Source organism: Penicilliopsis zonata (assembly GCF_001890105.1).
Source record: "Penicilliopsis zonata CBS 506.65 unplaced genomic scaffold ASPZOscaffold_8, whole genome shotgun sequence".
NCBI classification, from domain to species: Eukaryota; Fungi; Ascomycota; class Eurotiomycetes; order Eurotiales; family Aspergillaceae; genus Penicilliopsis; species Penicilliopsis zonata.
In genome coordinates, this window is record NW_019208918.1 from 729,075 (window position 1) to 747,926 (window position 18,852).

General features: G+C 50.7%; 7 protein-coding genes across 7 annotated transcripts; 3 read left to right on the forward strand and 4 right to left on the reverse strand.

The window, feature by feature from the left end:
* Positions 1 to 271: 271 nt before the first annotated feature.
* ASPZODRAFT_16800 (hypothetical protein) lies at positions 272 to 1,182 on the forward strand (the record flags this gene model as incomplete). The annotated part of the gene is made up of 2 exons (XM_022726847.1): positions 272 to 1,036; positions 1,117 to 1,182. The coding sequence occupies 2 exons, from the start codon at positions 272 to 274 to the stop codon at positions 1,180 to 1,182; spliced, it is 831 nt and encodes a 276-aa protein (XP_022580716.1).
* Positions 1,183 to 1,246: 64 nt separating this feature from the next.
* Positions 1,247 to 2,958, reverse strand: ASPZODRAFT_133210 (hypothetical protein). Its single transcript, XM_022723222.1, has one exon. It carries the CDS (start codon positions 2,843 to 2,845, stop codon positions 1,370 to 1,372), a length of 1,476 nt encoding a protein of 491 aa, XP_022580717.1. The 5' UTR covers positions 2,846 to 2,958; the 3' UTR covers positions 1,247 to 1,369.
* Positions 2,959 to 3,151: 193 nt separating this feature from the next.
* On the forward strand, positions 3,152 to 4,736 carry ASPZODRAFT_133211 (hypothetical protein). Its single transcript, XM_022723223.1, has 4 exons — positions 3,152 to 3,270; positions 3,325 to 3,377; positions 3,438 to 3,591; positions 3,668 to 4,736. The coding sequence occupies exons 1-4, from the start codon at positions 3,238 to 3,240 to the stop codon at positions 4,394 to 4,396; spliced, it is 969 nt and encodes a 322-aa protein (XP_022580718.1). The 5' UTR covers positions 3,152 to 3,237; the 3' UTR covers positions 4,397 to 4,736.
* On the reverse strand, positions 4,546 to 6,661 carry ASPZODRAFT_133212 (hypothetical protein). The gene is made up of 7 exons (XM_022723224.1): positions 6,529 to 6,661; positions 6,292 to 6,350; positions 6,077 to 6,227; positions 5,925 to 6,012; positions 5,774 to 5,845; positions 5,202 to 5,705; positions 4,546 to 5,139 (listed from the first exon to the last, which is right to left on the reverse strand). Exons 1-7 carry the CDS (start codon positions 6,538 to 6,540, stop codon positions 4,676 to 4,678), a joined length of 1,350 nt encoding a protein of 449 aa, XP_022580719.1. The 5' UTR covers positions 6,541 to 6,661; the 3' UTR covers positions 4,546 to 4,675.
* Positions 6,662 to 7,494: 833 nt separating this feature from the next.
* ASPZODRAFT_142830 (hypothetical protein) lies at positions 7,495 to 9,999 on the reverse strand (the record flags this gene model as incomplete). The annotated part of the gene is made up of 7 exons (XM_022724887.1): positions 7,495 to 7,924; positions 7,987 to 8,331; positions 8,429 to 8,531; positions 8,610 to 9,107; positions 9,173 to 9,383; positions 9,464 to 9,558; positions 9,627 to 9,999. 7 exons carry the CDS (start codon positions 9,997 to 9,999, stop codon positions 7,495 to 7,497), a joined length of 2,055 nt encoding a protein of 684 aa, XP_022580720.1.
* A 1,345-nt stretch (positions 10,000 to 11,344) lies between these two features.
* On the forward strand, positions 11,345 to 14,867 carry ASPZODRAFT_118173 (hypothetical protein). Its single transcript, XM_022721191.1, has 2 exons — positions 11,345 to 12,373; positions 12,444 to 14,867. The coding sequence occupies exons 1-2, from the start codon at positions 11,741 to 11,743 to the stop codon at positions 14,724 to 14,726; spliced, it is 2,916 nt and encodes a 971-aa protein (XP_022580721.1). The 5' UTR covers positions 11,345 to 11,740; the 3' UTR covers positions 14,727 to 14,867.
* Positions 14,868 to 15,860: 993 nt separating this feature from the next.
* On the reverse strand, positions 15,861 to 18,044 carry ASPZODRAFT_67188 (hypothetical protein; the record flags this gene model as incomplete). Its single annotated transcript, XM_022729435.1, has 1 exon — positions 15,861 to 18,044. One exon carries the CDS (start codon positions 18,042 to 18,044, stop codon positions 15,861 to 15,863), a length of 2,184 nt encoding a protein of 727 aa, XP_022580722.1.
* Between the last annotated feature and the right edge of the window lie 808 nt (positions 18,045 to 18,852).

An 18,852-nucleotide genomic window follows, 5' to 3' on the forward strand; every position in this document is an offset into this window, starting at 1 on the left:
CTCCTGCCAGTCCTGGTCTTATTGAGTCGGTGCAAGACCACGCAATTGGAGACAAGAGGCCACAGGGCCCTGTGTTGTTTTTCATTGTACGACTTTTATAAATCCCACCTCTTCCACTCCCGTCTCCACCCGAGAGGACTCATCATTCTGCCGGCTCCCCCCCCTCCGCGATAGATCGATTTTCCTCCGGATTACCAGAGTACCCCTCCCCCACTAAAAGAGACAAAAGGGATTCAGAACCAGCAACAGGACGCAGCCGCCGGAAGCCAAGATGTCGACTCTGAACGAGATCACCAGCGAGGCCGACTTCTCGGCTCAGCTGAACGCGCTCCCTCCCTCCGCCCTCCTCGTCCTCTACTTCCACACGCCCTGGGCCGCGCCGTGCGCCCATATGCGCACCGTGCTGGCCACCCTCGCCTCGCAATACCCCGTCACCACCCCCGCAGCCATCGCCTTCCTAAGCATCAACGCGGAGGAGTTACCAGACATCTCGGAGGAGTACGACGTCAGCGCCGTGCCGTACACCGTCCTCGCGCGCAACGGGTCCATCCTCGAGTCCGTGAGCGGCACCGACGCCGCCAAGGTGCGTGACGCCGTCGAGCGACACGCCGGCAGGGCCTCCAATAATGCTGCTGCTGCTGCTGCTGCCGCCTCCATCCCGCCCGCCCTGACGGCCGTTCCGCGCGACAACGCCCCCGCCATGCCCGCCACTCAGGCGCCCCTGGGTGCCGCCTCGGCTTCGTCGACGACAACCCCGGCATTGACCCCCGAACAGAACAAGGAGGCTCTGTTTGCTCGTCTGGCGCAGCTCGTCAAGGCCGCCCCCGTCATGCTCTTCATGAAGGGCACCCCCAGCGTGCCGCAGTGCGGGTTCAGTCGGCAGCTTGTCGGCATCCTGCGTGAGAACAGCATCAAGTACGGCTTCTTCAATATCTTGGCCGACGAGGACGTCAGGCAGGGGCTCAAGGAGTTTGCCGACTGGCCCACGTTTCCTCAGTTGTGGGTAAAAGGTGAACTTGTGGGTGGTCTAGACATTGTACGTCATCTTGTTCTCATATCCTGTTTCCACTTGTTTTTTTTCTTCTTCTCGGTGATATACATATTAACAAATTCTAGGTCAAGGAAGAACTTGAAAATGATCCCAGTTTCATGGCCGAGTTTTCGGTCAACAGGGCGGCTTAAAAGTATATACAACGTGTTTTGATTCCACCAAGTCGGTTTTACACCTTTTACTTCTTTTTTTGTAGCATGCATAAAGTATCAATATGATTCTGTTCAATTTAGTGGAATAGCATGTAACTTCCGACTATGTAATCCTTATTGCGGTCTTGAAAACCTTAGCAAATGATGGATCGTAGGTACATGGAGTTTACTCTGATTCTGGCTCCTTAGACGGCCCTCTTGTTGGCGGAAACGCGCTGGGATATTTCTTTTGGCAGACATGAATGGTGGACCGTACAGCGTCATCGTCGACATACGCACCTGCAAGCCAACGATGGCCAGATTCCGTGTTGAACTGGCGGCGTGCATGAACAATCCGGCGGTTCTCGAAGATGACGCATTCGCCTGGGTTAAGCTTCAACTCAAAGCTGCTCTTCTTGTTTTCCATAATGCGTGTGAAGAATTCAAGCGCATCCTTGAACTTCTCAAAGTTTTCCTGGTCTCTTTGGTCAAGATACAGCGGGCTCTGGAAGGGTGGCGAGTAGTTGACCCGGTATGGCTGGGCCCGCGCATCCCACGAGGCCTGCACGACAGGCCACCGGTTGCTGTACACATGATTTTCGTGCCTGTACTCATAGCCTAGACGGAAGGAGCACAGCGCCTTGTAGTACTCCGGCGCCACGAGCCGGACTACGTACGCAGCGTACAGCGCGTCCGAGAAGAGCGATTCTCCGCCTTCGCATGAGTTCTGCAAGCAGTGCAGCAGCTGGTAGCCCGGAGGCTCATTCATGTACAAGAGGTCCATGTGGAATCCCAGAAACTGGTTCGTGTACGCCACGTTCTTGGCTTTCGGCACCGAGCGCACATCCCACGTCGGCCCGTAGAAGGTATTGCGCAGGGGTCCCATGCGGGTAGCGATTTTTTCGACCATCTCGCGTGACTCCGGGATGTCTTTGACAAAAAGAATTCCGTATACGGCCAGAGAACGCATGGCGACAGCAAACTTGAGCTCGTCATTCATGTAATCATCGTACGAGATCCAGTGCTGTCTCTTGCGCATGATCTGGCGCGTCCAGAAGCGGCGGTTCCGGTCTATCCGCTGCATATCCTGGTGTTTGATCCCCATCGTGAGAGCCCTGAGATCATCGATGCTATAAGTAGATGTGTGTGTCGGTGGGTAGCTCTTGATATCGTTGTGCCACTGCACCGTCAACGATCCATCTTTCCACTCCAACGTCCGCGGCTGGATCCAAGACGGGATATCGGTTGTGCGGAAGTTTCGCTGCTTTGAGTGCTGGTCCACACATGTCGGACACTTGCAGGCATCGCGCAGCTGCACGTAGTGGATTCTCTCATCTTTGGCCAGTGGTCCGTAGTTGTCCTCCCACTTCAGGTATGAGTCTTGCAGCTTGACAGGCAGCACCTGGGCAATCGTCTGTTCGAGCTGTTGAAGATAGCTGTCAGGCAGCCGAAGGCTCGCTCTCTTGCTTTCCTGTTTTTTGCTAGCCTTCCAATGATTCAGCTCCCATTCCAGCGATCGATTCTCAACCTCTGCAGTTGTTGATGTCGCGGCGTCGCCCTGACCAACAGCTACTTGGCGACTGTAAACAGAAAAACTCCGACGATAGAGAGACGGCAACGCTCTACGTGACGATCGAAGAGCCAGTCCGAGAGACTGAGCCATGATTTATACAATCTCTCAGGTGCAGGAAGGATAAAGGAGATGTAAAGACCCCGCACTGTCTCTTATTGAGGACGAGCCGAGGGGCTTTTAACTATAGCCTTGCTGAGTCGCCAGGGAAGCCGAGGTTCCTTCCTTCCCCAGACAGCGGTGGACCGTACGACGTATTTTCATGACAAAAGTACCGTACCATAAATACGTTATCTTACGTCGGACTAACTAGCCTAATCTGTCTGATACGACGTCAGCGGTTTTTTTTTTTTTTTTCGAAGGAAGCTTCGGCTTGCCTTAAGATCACTGACTTCAACACTGGCAGTGTGTGCTTTCTACCCCTTCTACACAGCATTACCCAATTCAATGATTCATCTCTAAGCAGCTTCAAGCTGACCACGTGCATGTCGGCCGGGGGAGAGCACCTCAAAGATGAGGTAGGTCGCACAGTCCAGCTTTATTAGTGGTAGTCGGTAGCTGATCGACGCCAGGGCACAAAACAACAGGTCGTGATCGCGGGCGGCGTGGCAGGTCTCGTCTCACGGTAAGAGGAAATCAATCGTCAGCATATGGCATACGGATGATACTGATACGGTTTCGATAGTTTTTGCATTGCGCCGCTCGATGTCGTCAAAATCCGTCTTCAGCTGCAGGTCCACTCGCTGTCGGACCCGGCTTCGCACCGGGAAGTGACGGGCCCGGTATACAAGGGTACCATCTCAACGATGAAAGCGATCATACAGCAGGAAGGCATAAGGGTACGTTAATGAAATGGAAGACTGCAAGAGGTTTCATAATGGATGAAGAGAGGGATTCTGATATATACGCGTGTAGGGCCTCTGGAAAGGAAACGTCCCCGCCGAACTGTTGTACGTCTGCTACGGCGCTTTGCAATTCACGACGTACCGCTCCACGACGCAGCTGCTGGCCCAGCTCCCCACCCAGCACCGGCTCCCCTTACAACTGGAATCGTTCGTGGCCGGCGCTGCGGCCGGTGGCTTTGCTACAGCAGTGACCTACCCGCTGGACCTGCTGCGCACGCGATTTGCCGCCCAGGGCACGGAGCGCGTGTACACCTCGCTGAGCGCGTCGGTGCAGGAGATCATCGCCCACGAAGGCACCGCGGGCCTCTTCCGCGGCTGCAGCGCGGCAGTCGGCCAGATAGTTCCCTACATGGGCCTCTTCTTTGCCTCGTATGAAACCCTCCGCCCGCAGATCGCCCACCTCGCCTTTATCGAGCACTATCTGCCCTTAAGCTCCAGCGACGCCGCCGCAGGTGTCTGTGCCAGCATCATCGCCAAGACGGGCGTCTTTCCGCTCGACCTCGTCCGCAAGCGCCTGCAGGTCCAGGGCCCAACCCGCACGCGCTACGTCCACCGCAATATTCCCGAGTCGACGGGCGTCCTTCACACACTCGCTTCCATCATGCGCACGCAGGGCGTGCGCGGCCTCTACCGCGGCTTGACCGTCAGCTTGCTCAAGGCCGCCCCGGCTAGTGCAGTCACCATGTGGACGTATGAGCAGACGTTGAGAGTTCTGCGGGAGGCAGAGATCGCGTCTTAACTCTCCCTTTTTTCCCCCCTTTTCATTCCTCTAAATGGCTTGTACATTCCCTAGACTAGACATAATTTTTCTAATTTAAGGGTTTTAATGATAATCAAATGTGGCTTGATTAAAATGAATCAATTCTCTGTGATTGATTAAACTAGTCCCGCGGGAGAGATGGACAGGCTGTCATAAAAAAGGGGGGCGCGATTGGATATATTCAGACGCGGAAACAGACACACGAAGGAGCAATATGTAAACACGAACGGTTGCAAAAAGGCATCACCGGCGCATGTTCTAGTACTCGCCCTCCTCGACCTCGTCCAGGCCGTCGCTGGCCACCTCCTCATAATCCTTCTCAAGCGCAGCCAGATCCTCGCGGGCCTCGGAAAACTCGCCTTCCTCCATACCCTCGCCGACGTACCAGTGGACGAAGGCACGCTTGGAGTACATGAGGTCGAACTTGTGGTCCAGACGAGCCCACGCCTCGGCGATGGCGGTGGTGTTGGAGAGCATGCTGACGGAGCGGTCGACAGGGGCCAGCTCGCCACCGGGCACGCGCATGGGCTTCTGGTAGTTGATACCCAGCTTGAAACCGGTCGGGCACCACTCGACCAGGTTGAAGGAGGCCTTGGCCTTGAGCTGAGCGATGGCATCGTTGCAGTCGCGAGGAACGACGTCACCACGGTAAAGGAGCGCAACCGCCATGTACTTGCCGTTGCGAGGATCGCAGACGACCATCTGGTTGTTGGGCTCGAAGCCTGGGTGGGAAATGGTTAGTCATGCTTTTTCCAACAAAGATAAATTCAAAACCGTTACTTACACTGGAAGGTCAGGTCTTGAACCTTGAAGCTCTCGTGGGAGCTGCGGTTGCTGGACACGACGGGAGCGTAGGAGATGAGAGGGTAGTGGATACGAGGGTAAGGAACCAGGTTGGTCTGGAACTCGTTCAGATCGACGTTAAGGGCTCCATCGAACCGCAGACTGGTAGTGATGGAGCTGACAACCTGGGCAATCAGGCGGTTGAGGTGTTCAAAGCCGGGGCGAGGAATGTCCAGGTTGCGGCGGCAAATGTCATAGACGGCCTCATTGTCAACCAGGAAGGTGCAGTCGGAGTTCTCAATAGTGCTGTGGGTAGACAGGACGGCATTGTAGGGCTCGACGACGGCGGTAGACACGCGAGGGGAAGGGTAGATGGAGAACTCAAGCTTGGACTTCTTGCCGTACTCAGTCGCAATACGCTCGAGGAGGAGAGCACCGAAACCGGAACCAGTACCACCACCGAACGAGTGGAAGACCAAGAAGCCCTGGAGAGAGGAGCAGTTGTCTGCCGACCGTTAGTGTCTGTTGTAACTATAGCTAAATAGCCCTTTGAGTATCAAAAGGTGCACAGACCGGCGACACGGCGGATGCGGTCAACCACGTTGTCCACTAATTCCTTTCCAATAGTGTAGTGACCACGGGCATCTGAAAAAAAAGAGGAAAGAAAAAAAAGTCAGTTTCTTGCGCAGTGACAAGTAGCGAGCGACACGTTTCCGGGGCATACAGTTGTTGGCGGCATCTTCCTTTCCGCTGATCAAGTATTCGGGGTGGAAAAGCTGGCGGTAAGCGCCGGTGCGAATCTCATCAATGGGCTGTCGCCATTAGCCAGACTGTTCTTTCCCATCGTTGTGTGTGTTCCATAGATCCATCACTCACAGAGGGGTCCAAATCGACGAAGATGGAACGAGGCACGTATTTGCCGCCCTGGGTCTCGGTGAAGAAAGTGTCATGGGAACCGCCCTCAGCAACGTCCTTGGCCTCGGGGTCGATGCGGCCTTCGGGGTTCAGGCCGTGTTCGAGGAGGTAGCTGTGTTGACAATTAGCACTGTCGACGACAAATCGTTGAGAGCGAAAAAAGCGGTGAGACATACAGCTCCCAGGCGCTGTTACCCAGCTGGGTACCAGCCTGGCCGATGTGAAGGTGAAGAATCTAAAATATTTGAAACCTCGTGTTAGAAATGCAGAATCCACCACAATAATCTCGCGAAAAAAGAAAAGGCTATTAGCCCTTCAACAGACTGGACTGAGCGTCGTGATCCGTGAGGCTCAGGGGAGGGGGGAACGTGTGGGGAGCGGTAAATAAACGGGATCCGTTGGAGAGAACACACCTCGCCTCTCATTGTGGCAGTTCAATCTGAAGGAAATTAAGGAAGGGAGAAGCCCGGCAATCAACCGGACGAGGAGAAATAGAGGATGAAGAGGAGACGAGTGGATGATGGAAGGAGGAGGGGAAGAAGACGCAGAAATGGGGAGAGAAGAAGTTCGGTCTGGCTGAGGGACACGCCGGAGTAGTCACGTAAACACCCGGCAGCCAATCAGAACGGGCGGTGAGCGGCCCCTGAGCGATCTGCTGTTCTTTCAGTTCAGCAGCCATTCATTCATGATTCCTGGTCTAAGAGCATCTAGCTATTGAATAGCGAGAAATTTCAGCTAACAGGATGACTAATCTGGATATTTTGATTTATCTAGAGGAAAATTGGCTCATCTAAGGCATGCTACCAAGTCCTGGGCGAGGAGCATCCGATAATTAGTAGTGAGTTCGCCGGGCTTTTTGTCAACAAAGAACTATAGACAAACAGTGCAATCAATGCAATCAATGCAATCAATGCAATATGACCAGATTTGATTCAGTAAGTACCTAGGTACTTCCATCTACTGAAATTCTATTACAGCAGGGGAATGTCGATTTAATGACTAGTTATGTGTCTAAGAATAGAATGCAGATGGGAGGAAATAAGTAAGCAGCTGCTACTTATTTATTTGTGAGAGTTGACGTTGAGTACGGACCACTACGGAGTATATGAGACAGTCATATGCAAAGTACCGCAGTCCCGTCTACGCAAGGAGTAAGGACTAAAATGACAGCTACAAAGATACCTATTATGAACTAGTCTTATGGTATTTCCTGCGGTTCACATTCTTACTCCTTTCCTTAAAGCTCATGTGCAGTGAATATGAATTGCTACAGATATCAACAAAAACTGAAACCAGAAAAAAAGTACCAGCATCTTCCATCCAGAATAGCTCTATCTGTTGACATTGAACGCAAGAGATAGAGAAGTCTTCCAGGCACTCTAACCATCCAATGGTCCAAAAATTGGGAGATTATGGGTTGGGGGCTGAGTTGGAGGTTGAGTTGGAGGTTGAGTTGGAGGTTGAGTTGGAGGTTGGGCTGGAGGCTGCTCAATTGGCTTATGGGGAGGTTCCTCGTGAATGGCATCCCGATCAAAATGGGCAAGCGGACCAGGTCCGGGCCCAGGGAAGGAAGGCTCGCTGGCATCAAAGTGCTGGTTGTGGTCAATATCATCCAGATCAACAAAGGGGTGCGACACTTCTTCGGGCTCGCCACTAGACTCGACGTGGTGGTCGAATACAGGCACATCCTCTGGATACTGCTCAGATGAAGGTAGATTGGGGATGGTCTCAAACTGAGCGCCCAGGTCTTCTTCTGTTGTGTTCGCAGGGTCGATGACCAACTTGTTGACCTTAGTCAAATCTACGAGACTGTTATCTCTCGGTCAGTAATGGTCACTTGAATGAATAACGGTTGAGGCGAAAGTCCCTACCCGATGAAATCCAAAGGCGCCAGAAGGTCGCCGCGCTTATTCAAGACCGGTACGCCAAAGCGGAACACTCCACGGCCAGGGAGGAACAGCATGTGTAGGTTTCTCATATCCTGGGCAAGTCGGTTGGTGATGCTACCCAACCCGGACGTAAGGTATTTCGTGATCACGCCCTGATGGAATTGTGCCACCTTCTTGGGATCCATTTTCCAGCCGTAGGTCCGGAATTTGTTTGCAATCGCGCGAACAGTAGGCTTGCTCGCAGGAACAATTTGAAGGCCTCCACCACGGACAGCATCGATGCGAAGAGGAATATTCCATTCGATCTCGCTGTGGTCGCCCGCCGTCCTATAAAAAAAAGCATTAGAATAGAGCCTGCATGAGCAACCGAGATACAAAGATTGCCCTTAACAAGAAAAGAAAGGCCCAAGGATAAGAGGAATACCATGGATTTCCAACAGTGACGAGGTGTACATCGTAAATAATCGTCCCCTTGATATTGATCTGTCGACCACCAGCGGCAAATGACAGCTCTGTCGAGGACCGGGCTATACAGGATCGCAAATATATCAGCCAAATAGTACTATCAATCGATCAATTGATCCATCAACAATTAACAATCTTACCTTCCTGACCGTAACGATATGCTAGGGATCCATTTTGGCCGCGAAATGCGGTCACGATCTTCTGGGAGTCCCCTTTCCAGATCCAGTGCAATTGTCCATTTTGCATTTGTGGCTTCCAGTCAAAGTACCGGTCCGACGCCTTCAGATGTTTAGAGTTCCTGCCGAGGATATATCTGATGGTACCCTGAAGATTAGGTGCGTTCTGTGGGATGACTTCCGTTCTCTGGTTCATCTCTCTCAGAATGGGGAGAAGGAAGTCATTCCAGAATAGGTCACGACTCATACAGAATGCTGCGCCGCCCTGAGTAAAGACACCGCTGTACGCCAAAGGTGCAGCCACATAGTTGCTGTGGCGACTGCTCTGTGTGTAGGTTAGGATAGCCAACGCGTTCTGTCCCAAGCCATTCGTCGCGACGGTGTTGTTATTGGGGTCAAGCCACGGATAGGGCGAGTAATTGATTATCCACGGGATAAAGGTACCGGTCATGCTGCGTTGTTCTGATAGCCAGAAAGGTCAGCAAAATACCAAGGAAGGAAAGTCCAGGATTAGACTGCCGACTCACGCGGAGTTGAATCATCCTTGGTCAATGAATGTCCAATCACATTCAGCTCTCTCTCGTCAGCGGTATTAAGCCACTCGTTGGCGAATAGTTTGAGATTGTTAAGTGTGTCAGTGGTGAGTATTTCCTCAAGTTTGACCTCCTTGTTGTCCTTCCATCCTCTACTACGTGAGATATCGAGACCACCTCCACCACCAACATCTGTTGTTTTTGACTCAAGAGTTAGCAGTTGCTCCCTTGAATAGAAGGGTACAATGGTATCTTGCCTGAGGTATCAAGGTAAAGTCGTTTCACCCCGAATACGGTGTCGCGAAAGCCGGGCGAAGCAATGCCAGCAGGAGTTTTGTAAGCGTTGTACTTGGGGTCATCCTTGCCGAGCAGCTTGCTAGCTAATCATCCGTAGCGGGTTATATTAGTCTCTCGTCAATAAATATACGCGAAAAGGGCTTGTCCTTACCAATTTTGGTCTTGAACACCAGCTTCCACCTATAGAGAGAAAATTTTTGGGGAGGAGGATGTACAGTTCCTGGAGGCGTGGTGCGCAGATAGATGTTTCCACTGTTGAAGTTCAAGGTAAAGAAGACAGGATATACAGGATTGTACTCTTCAACGTTGATAGAGATTTGGGGCGCCCCAACTTCCGTGCCTTGCTCGATCCACTGGCCTGATACTAGGCCTGTTTGAACTGCTTCTTTGTCATAGCGTTGGAATATCTCCTTCTTGAACCCATCCCGAAACGCCTGGTTGATGAGGTCCTCGCTCAGGACAAAAATCTGGTCGTACGGGCTGGGGTCGGTTTTGTTGGCCCGGCTCCACTCGACAGTCGGCATGGTGGATGGGTATACGATATAGCCTCGATAGGATTGAAAATTTGGACTCAAATATAATGCCGGTGAGGTTTCTTCTGTCCCTAGCTAGTATAGGATTGAGAAATGCTTAAATACTTCGATTCTAGAGGGGCAAAATAATAGAGGTTCAACTCTCTCTAGTGTTGAATACGCCATCTCATGGCTGGCTGATAGTTCAGCTGGTTATACACTCGGTTTGCCCCCCTAGTGAGCCTATCCAATGCATTCTAGAGGGTTTTCTCAGCCAGCCACTATCCGAAGACACCTCCATGGTGCTGTTCTCTATCCGATCTGGGCACAATACATGCTATTAGCTCCTCGACCCATCTGCGCTAGACCGGTTCACGGCGGGAGATTTACTTACTCTATAGGCACCTAGTGATAGCCTACGGCTAATCTAGCCTTCTGAATGGTTATCATTTAGGCACAGTCTGACATGCGTGAACCAGCGTCTTCGCGTGGCGTTATTCCCAGTGTCTGATAGGCGCTGCAGCCATGAGGGGTCAACAGTGAACACCATTCCATTTTAGAACATGAGTAGCGACTCTGCAAGTGCAATCACTTCAGCTTCCTTACTAGTGTGGTCTATTCTTCAGAAAGATAGACTTAGCGGCGTTATCGTGGTCACTTCAGCGAGGCTGTGAGTCCGAAGATGAGGGGTTGTTGATGCAAGTGGACGACCTGGGCGGTTAGTAGGAAATAGAACCCCCTCCAATGGCGACAATACAACACACTCAGTCTCGATTTATGACTAAAAGACTTACTTAACTAACCTGGGGATTTTTAAAATATGGTTATAACTTATGTATTCTCGATGTCATGTCAAGGGAATCAGACGATTCGTCTCTATTGATGGTCCCTATCCTATTTTTATATTTATATTCGTTGAGAATATCCTTAAGAATCGAACCACCCAAGGAATTACTTTTGTTTATGAACACCAACATCACTATGGCTACTTACATACAACCCATTCTTCACATAACTATTTAGTTATATCTACTCACCTCACCAGCTTACCTTGCTCTAGAATAAGAGCAACAGCCTCGAGCCTCTGGTTTGCTCTAGGTAGACCAAGGATTAAAACCACTCAGATAGTACTCAATTATTGCCTGTTATCTACTAGTATTTAGCTATTAACGATTAAAATAGGATTACTTTCATTGATTTTCAATTATAAATCTCAATAAACCTCACCTGTCATTCTATCCTGTCTATGTGGATAAGCAAAAGCACTAGCCAGTGGCGGATTATGCATATCTCAACCTCAGATGGCGATAGCACACCAAGACTCTCTCTCCACTTCAAACTCAGCCTGTCTCAGGCTCTTTTGCATTGACTTTCCACCTGATCTTGGCACAGGGGATCAGCCTCTGTCCGAATGGCAAATCTCCACCGCGTTCCATGAATTCTGGTCGTTGCAACCCGTCATAACCATGAAATCCTGGTTCCAGAACTTGCTGATCCACGGCCAGAGACCCTCTCTCCCTTGCCGCTGGGAGGTCTGAGTCTGGCCAGACAACCTTGTTCTTTTAATAGTCAACTACCATTCTTCTCCTCGCCTCTTTTTTTAATTTTTAATCTTCATCTTTTCGTCTTTTGACGTTGGGCGTCTCTGTCTGAATGAGTTGCGTCTTTCCTCCTCTGACAGCGGACCCGGTTGACAGACACGCCTTTTTCCAGCAAGACCTTGCTTACTAGTATCAACTGGCCTGGAGCCGGCATGTCAACGCCTGTGACCGAATTTCCCTCGTTGGACGTGCATCCCGATGAGAGAACTGCTCGACATGGCGGCGACAGCACCTCGCCCACGTCCGAGAACGATACCGTCACCAACGAAAACTCTCCGGAAGATGACAACGACTACAGCAGGCCAAAGGTCGATACAGACTACCACGACAGCCATGAGGATACAATACGCTCACCCTCCCAGGCACGCGAACAGGCGATGCGGCTCGAGGACGACCTGGCCCTTCTCCAAGCCGAGAGGGTAGCCTCACGGTCGACCCACGAGGAGAATGACGACTCGCGCAGCTACGGCGAATCCATCTCTCGAGCTCGCTCACAGCCCGCCATTGACGAGTTCGACGAAGCTACCAACCCTCTACATGAGAAGGCGGCTATTTACAACCCGCCAGAGAACCCCAATACCAACTTGTCAAAGTTCGTCAAGAGGATCCACAATTCCAGCTTTCTCGTTCGTTACGCCACCTACATCACTCCGCTCGTTGTGTTACTGTTGATCCCGCTTCTTTTGGGTGCATTGGTATACCCCAGGGCGAATGTAGGCGGCGTTCACCTGCTCTGGTTTTCCATTTGGTTGGAAATTGTGTGGCTTACTCTCTGGGCTGGACGGGTACGTTAAATAAATTGAGCCTCATTTCCTTGTCGATTGTCTTTACCCTTGCTAAGTTCTCATATCCTAGATTGTCTCAAAATGCATTCCCGCCATTGTATCCTTATTCGCGAGCATCTTCACCAACAATGCAAAGAAGTGGCGGGATCTGGCGAAGCAATTAGAGCTACATGCCGCCCTCTTCTTCTGGTGGCTCAGCGTGGAGATCTCATTCTTGCCCATCATGAGGAACCACCGCGTTCCGGGCAGTGGCAGTCCCGGTAGCTGGGAGACGACCCTCAACAAAATCATCATTGTCATCTTTGTCTGGACGATATTGAACCTGATCGAAAAGTTCATTATTCAGTTGATCGCCATGAGTTTCCACATGCGCACCTATGCCGACCGGATCGAGATCAACAAGTTCCAAATCGGCAGCTTGACTAAGCTCTATGCCTTCTCCAAGGACCGAATCGCCATGGCCGACGAGGAGTTCGAAGAAAGAGGCGAAAAGCCTGCTTCTGGAGTGAGAACACCCTTGCAGTATGCCGGCCGCGCTCAGAAGGTGGCAAAGGGTGCGCTGAACAAGGTTGGCGATGTTGCGGGCGCCGTCGCTGCCGATTTCACCGGCCGCAAAGTAAACAAGAGCAGCCACCCGTACCAGGTCATTCTGGCCCTGTTGGCCACCACCAGCGGCAGTCAGGTTCTGGCTCGTCGGTTGTACCGGACCTTCGTCCGTCACGGGTTCGACACTGTTTTCTCTGGTGACCTGAAGGAGGCCTTTGACAACAACGACGAGGCCGAGGCGGCCTTCATCATGTTCGACAAGGACATGAACGGTGACATTTCCATGGAGGAGCTCGAGTCGGTATGTGTGGAGATTGGCCGGGAGCGCAAGTCAATCACCGCCTCGCTCAAGGATCTGGACTCAGTCGTGTCCAAACTGGACGACGTCTTTGCGTTCATTGTACTGATCATTACTCTGATTGTCTTTCTCTCCCTCATCTCTACATCCACTGCAGGGGTTCTCACCTCGGCCGGATCGAGCATCCTCGCGCTCTCGTGGCTATTTTCCGCTACCGCCCAGGAGTTTCTCCAGTCGGTCATCTTCGTCTTCGTGAAGCATCCGTTTGATGTCGGCGACCGCGTAACCGTGTACGGCAACTCGGGCGATTCAGGGCTTGGAGATGACTACTTTGTCAAGCAGATCTCGCTGCTATATACCGAGTTCAAGAAGATGCAGGGCCACGTTGTCCAGGCGCCTAACAGTTACCTGAATGGCCTGTTCATCCTCAACCAGCGCCGCTCGGGGGCTCTCGCTGAAGCGATCCCTATTGTCATCCGGTATGGTACGACCCTCGAGCAAATCGACGCCCTACGCCAACGACTACTCGAGTTTGTCCGCAGTGAGAAACGAGAATACCAGAGCAACATCCTGACAGAGCTCCGTGCCGTCACGGAGAACTTCTCGCTGACCCTCAACGTCGTCTTTTTTTACAAATCCAACTGGCAGAACGAGGGTTTACGCCTACAGCGCCGTAACAAGTTCATCTGCATGCTCATGATCGCCCTGCAGGAGATCGGCATCGAGGGCCCACGCATGAACCTCCAGGGTGCCAAAGTCGACATCCCTTTCCATGTGTCCTACTTTGGCAATAACAACAATCAACAACACCACCCTGGCAATGGTTTCCACGACGCCCGAAGCCCCATCACCCCGATCCACAGCGACACGCCAACCATCCCCGAAACCACCACGGCAACCAGTAGCGGTGTTCTGCGCCAGCAACCGTCCATCCTGCGCAAGGGGATGAACACCGTTGCTGCACGCGCGCGCGGCGAGTCCACCTCGCATAAACACGTCGACTTTTCACTCGGCATGCGTGACCTAGCCTCAGACGACGTGATGGGCGACGTTTTTGACGACCGTAGAGGCAACAACCACAGTGGTGGTAGCGCGAACCGGATTCGCATCGACGAGGTCGTCCGCTCTGCGAACCGCGAATCCGCCGAACGCCGCATTCAAGAAGCAAAAGAAGAAGAAGAGGAAGCAGCAGCAGCAGCAGCAGCAGAGGAGGCCCATCACCGTATCTCTTTCTCCTCCTCTCGTCGCCATTCACATCTCAGCAGCGGGGGTGCTTCCTCCTCGCGTCGATCAGTCGACTCCCAACCGCGACGCAGCGGGTCCACTTCCATCCACCACAACCGCTTCTTCCGTACTCGACACCACCGTGCGACGCCAGGCCGAGCAGACGATGACCATAACCTTATGGAGCAAGGACGGGCGTCCCTGGAGAGTACCGGTGATGCAACTGGTAGGGCGATGGATCCACGGACGGGAATGGTTTCCCCGGCTGCCATCCAGGATGATTGATAGATACATAATATAGGAGACATGTTGAAGAAATATATTCAGATCATATTGGCATTACGCATCTAACCGCCACCAAAAGAATCAGTATAAAACTGCTGCAAGTCCCTAATTCCCATTCTTCTTATACATAGCCAAGCCGCCCAGCAAGAAAAAGGAAGTCTTGATTTATCCTTTCTAAAGGTCTATTCATCATCAAAAAAGAATTATTTTTTATGAGACATAAATCCTGCCCATCTGGAAGAGAAAATTAATATAACAGGGCTGAAATCAAATGCCGCTTCTTCAAATATGCCTTTAGATTATATATATAGCCCCTGGGTGTAACTACTAAGATGTACATAACCAGTTGTTAAGACTAGGGAAGAAACTGTCTCTTCACTATAAATATGCTAAATCTCCCTTTTGTAGACCTTAAAAGTTAACTGTAAAGATAAAGCTTTAACTACATATAAATATAATAGCATATACCTAGGTATATTGGCAATTTAAGGCACTCCTGATGTCTTTTTTTAAGTTCACAAATGTTGCTTTGTATAACCACATTCAGTTATGCTCTAGATTCTCCCTCAGTACCACATAGAGAGCCAGCGGGAGAAAGCCTCTTATAGATAATTAGATTAAGTTGCCTCCTTCGCTCAACTCCTTTATAAATGCCTTGGCGAGTAGGGTATAGTCAGTCTGTAGGAGTATAGTCAACCCTATTAATATGAAATATTCAGTATATTCCATGTTGATCGTCGGGTACTGGCCAAGCAGCCAGTATTAGTGGTTTTAGAAGGCTGGTTAAAAGATAGCGGTGGCTATCTACCACAGGAGGGCAGATGGTGTCTGGTGATGTTGACTGTTTCCGCATTGCAGAACGATTTATAGTCTTCCCTGAGATCTCATGTCTGAACAGCACGACTGTCATTTAACGTACCTGTGTATCCACACTTATAACGAAAACATTGAAGACGGCGACATAAAGAAAGAAGTGACAAGGTGAGGCCCCGGACATTAGCGGGACAATTCATGGAGAATCTTGATCTCAAGTATATAGATATCACCCTCGAGCTGTCGAAATCACAGTGGTCAAAGCCAGGCTGACTGATAAGTTGCCTAATCTGTCTTGCTCCTCAGTAAAGTAGTATACCATTACAGATGTAATCGCTTTGGGTCCGGGGATTCAGTACTGCACAATGATCTCTTGACGCCGGCTAGACGCTTCTTCACCAGCCGGTAATCTAGAGTGGAGCGATGGAAGTCAATGATCATGGCTCGACCCAATTCAGGATTCCACAGAATATTCTCTGGCCTAAGATCTTGATGGACAACTCCCAGGCGACGAATTTCATTCTTGGATCGCAAAATCTGTTGCTCCAGCCCCGGTTGTTGCTTGAGCTTGCTTGTGTTCTCGCCAGCCCAGGCCATGAGTAGCATATGAGAGATCTCACCCGCTCCATGTAAAAAATAAATTTTTGCGAGGTCAATTGCGCCAAGAAAGACAGGGACTGCTGACCCTTGCACTTTTTGCAGGACACGATAGACGTGAGCTTCACGGGAAACTTCTTCCCAGAGACGAGAGGTAGTCCCCTTTCCCACTATAGTATATCCGTATGAAGCACAAGTAATCTTGAATGGCGCCCCGGACGCCCCACAGCTGCCGAACGGCGTGCAATTATGATCGAGGTCTTCATCCAATTGCCGATTAAGGAGTTCTATCAGGCGCTTGGAATCAACGGGATGGTGGTTGCCATGTTTGATGCGGCGATGTAGAGATACATTGGGGCAGTTGGGATCCAACGTGCCGCTCTCCTTAAGGCCGAGCAAACATCGCTGTGTGCAAAACGGCACCGTATGTTGATGATACTGACTGCGATCAGTATTGTGAGGACTCTGACGCATTGACCGATGCGATGGTGGAGAGGACATAACTTTGCTGATTTTTCGCTTTCGTACCGGTGCCCCAGGATTTGAATCAGAGTCTGGGGAGTCCCTCCTTTCGGCACGGTTAACTGTGTCCGATGGTGAACAGCCTGGCTGAGACCGAGTGGGGATTCGACGGCCCTTGGTCGTCGAAGGATCTAGAGGTGATGATGGCAGATACTCAGAACTGGCGTACTCTGAATTGGTAACCTCAGAGCCTGGATATCCGGAATCTGGAGGTGTTCGTTGGAGTTCTTCCTCAGGGATCTGTGAGCGGGTGTGATCGAAACTCGTCTTCCATACATGCAAACGACCCCGCGCACTATTTCGCCATTCCTGGTTTCGGATTGGTGAGCCAAAGCTCATTAGGCAGAGGCATAATACCCTTGCAATGGAGGTCTTTGGCTGCTGGAAGCTTTGGTCGTTCTCTGCATTTAGATCCAAGTTAGGTTCACAGAGATAATAGAAGAGTGTACTTGGATCATGGCTAGGGACGTGCAGAAGCACTATAGCTAACCCATTGGTTAGATATGAATATTGAAGTCCCTCTTGAATCATCACATGGTATTCTTGGACCAATGCTGACCCCACAAGTCGCTCAGCATTATATTTCAATTTCCCTACCGTATCTACTGGTATTGTGTCCGAATTTACCACTGTCTCCCAAAAGTCCATCGGCCGAAGTCCCACTCGTAGATTCTCAACAGAAAGCTTACGGGGTGGCTTATACTCGACAGTTGTGAGGAGAGTAGTGGTACTGTCGTTGACTTGATGGATACAGAACTGGTCAGGCCGGGACTTGCGTGAATAAGATGATTGATCTTTGAATGAACCAACTTCATCTAGGGCATTCGCATGATTATCAAAGCGCACGCCGCTTCCTAGTTGAAACTCGTGACGAGCTTCAGGTATCTCACAGAGCTGTGCGATCACATCATGGACGTGGTCTTCGACGGCAAATCTTTCATAACTCTCTAAATCTTGCTCACTGCTGAGCGGACGGCGACCGAGACGGCGACCGAGACGGCGACCAAGACCTTCCAGCTCTGCCAAAGACGGGAATGCCCGTGGCTTATCCTGTCCTGTTGGGTTCAGGTAGGTGCAAACTCGGTCGTAGATTGCCTGTTGTCTGGCCGGGCAATCTTCCCATAAGCGAAGCCGTGTTGGACAGTATTTCCCTGTTGGTGGTGGTATTGTTCCCTGTGTAGATTGAGACAGCGTTCCAACTTTCAAGGGTCTTGAGAGGAGGGTGTGGCAGGCACGGATGAATTCCCCAAAAGTTGTGGGCTGATTGCGACGCTTTTCCTGTCTATGCTGATCTTCTGCTAGATGCTGTTGGTATTCCGCTTGTTTTCGTCGTTCCACCTCCTTCAAGAAGAGAGCTTTATAATCTGGTGAGCTGGTACCGGACATATTCACCTTTTATTTCAAGGAGAGAGGCTGGGACAAGATTGAAGAATCGTCAAGTAGGTGTGAGGTAGTTGTTGGAGGTGAATGCCAAGCCCTGCTGGCAGCCCATTAATGCCTGAGGCATCTAAATCTGTGCTGACAACCATGAACTTTATATGTTTCTATATACTGAGGTGTTAAATATAATAATATATTATGGTGGAGTAAATGTTCATATTATATCTTTAAAAGATAAGTATCAATTAGTACTCTGCAGCTACAACATAACTAACTAGGTAAATTCTTGTACACAAACAACTATTGCGTAGAACTACATTGAAAAGTATGAGGCCTTATTTTTTTATATAGATTTCGGCTCCCCTGGCATTCGGCTATGTAGCATTGAATTTTTGATAAATGTAATGAAACATGGGTGGTGTGGTGGCATTTTAAATATATATATTTGGTTTGATGCCGGGGGGGTACGGAAACTTTTGATGTAGTTAGTAACTATTGAGTAACTAGATGGTGGTTAGTTATTGACCATGGTAAGGATCATCATGACATTCAGACTGATAAGAGTAATCTGAAACTGACAGGTTTCAATGAAGTACTGGAGAATGACATGCCAACAATACCCTCGAGCAGGTGGACTTCCTGATCATGGAGTGAGTGGGCGAAAATGATGCTGCAACGTGACGGGAGCAGTACCGGTGGCTGCTCGCAGATCACCCCGAAAGGACTGGTTGAAGAGAGTGATGGGCTCAGTTAGGTGGTCCAAACTGGCCAGACGGCAGTTGATGACCATGGCTACCATGCAGCAGAGGTTGAA

Excerpts from the sequence above, each read along its gene's own strand:
- ASPZODRAFT_133210 (XM_022723222.1), bottom strand. The coding sequence starts at position 2,845 with ATGGCTCAGTCTCTCGGACTGGCTCTTCGATCGTCACGTAGAGCGTTG.
- ASPZODRAFT_133211 (XM_022723223.1), top strand. The coding sequence starts at position 3,238 with ATGTCGGCCGGGGGAGAGCACCTCAAAGATGAG. Across the intron at positions 3,271-3,324 it reads GAGAGCACCTCAAAGATGAG|GGCACAAAACAACAGGTCGT; the intron begins GTAGGTCGCACA and ends GATCGACGCCAG. Across the intron at positions 3,378-3,437 it reads GTGGCAGGTCTCGTCTCACG|TTTTTGCATTGCGCCGCTCG; the intron begins GTAAGAGGAAAT and ends CGGTTTCGATAG.
- ASPZODRAFT_133212 (XM_022723224.1), bottom strand. Across the intron at positions 5,846-5,924 it reads GGAAGATGCCGCCAACAACT|ATGCCCGTGGTCACTACACT; the intron begins GTATGCCCCGGA and ends CTTTTTTTTCAG. Across the intron at positions 5,140-5,201 it reads TCAAGACCTGACCTTCCAGT|GCTTCGAGCCCAACAACCAG; the intron begins GTAAGTAACGGT and ends TTTCCCACCCAG.
- ASPZODRAFT_118173 (XM_022721191.1), top strand. The coding sequence starts at position 11,741 with ATGTCAACGCCTGTGACCGAATTTCCCTCGTTGGACGTGCATCCCGAT. Across the intron at positions 12,374-12,443 it reads TTACTCTCTGGGCTGGACGG|ATTGTCTCAAAATGCATTCC; the intron begins GTACGTTAAATA and ends CTCATATCCTAG.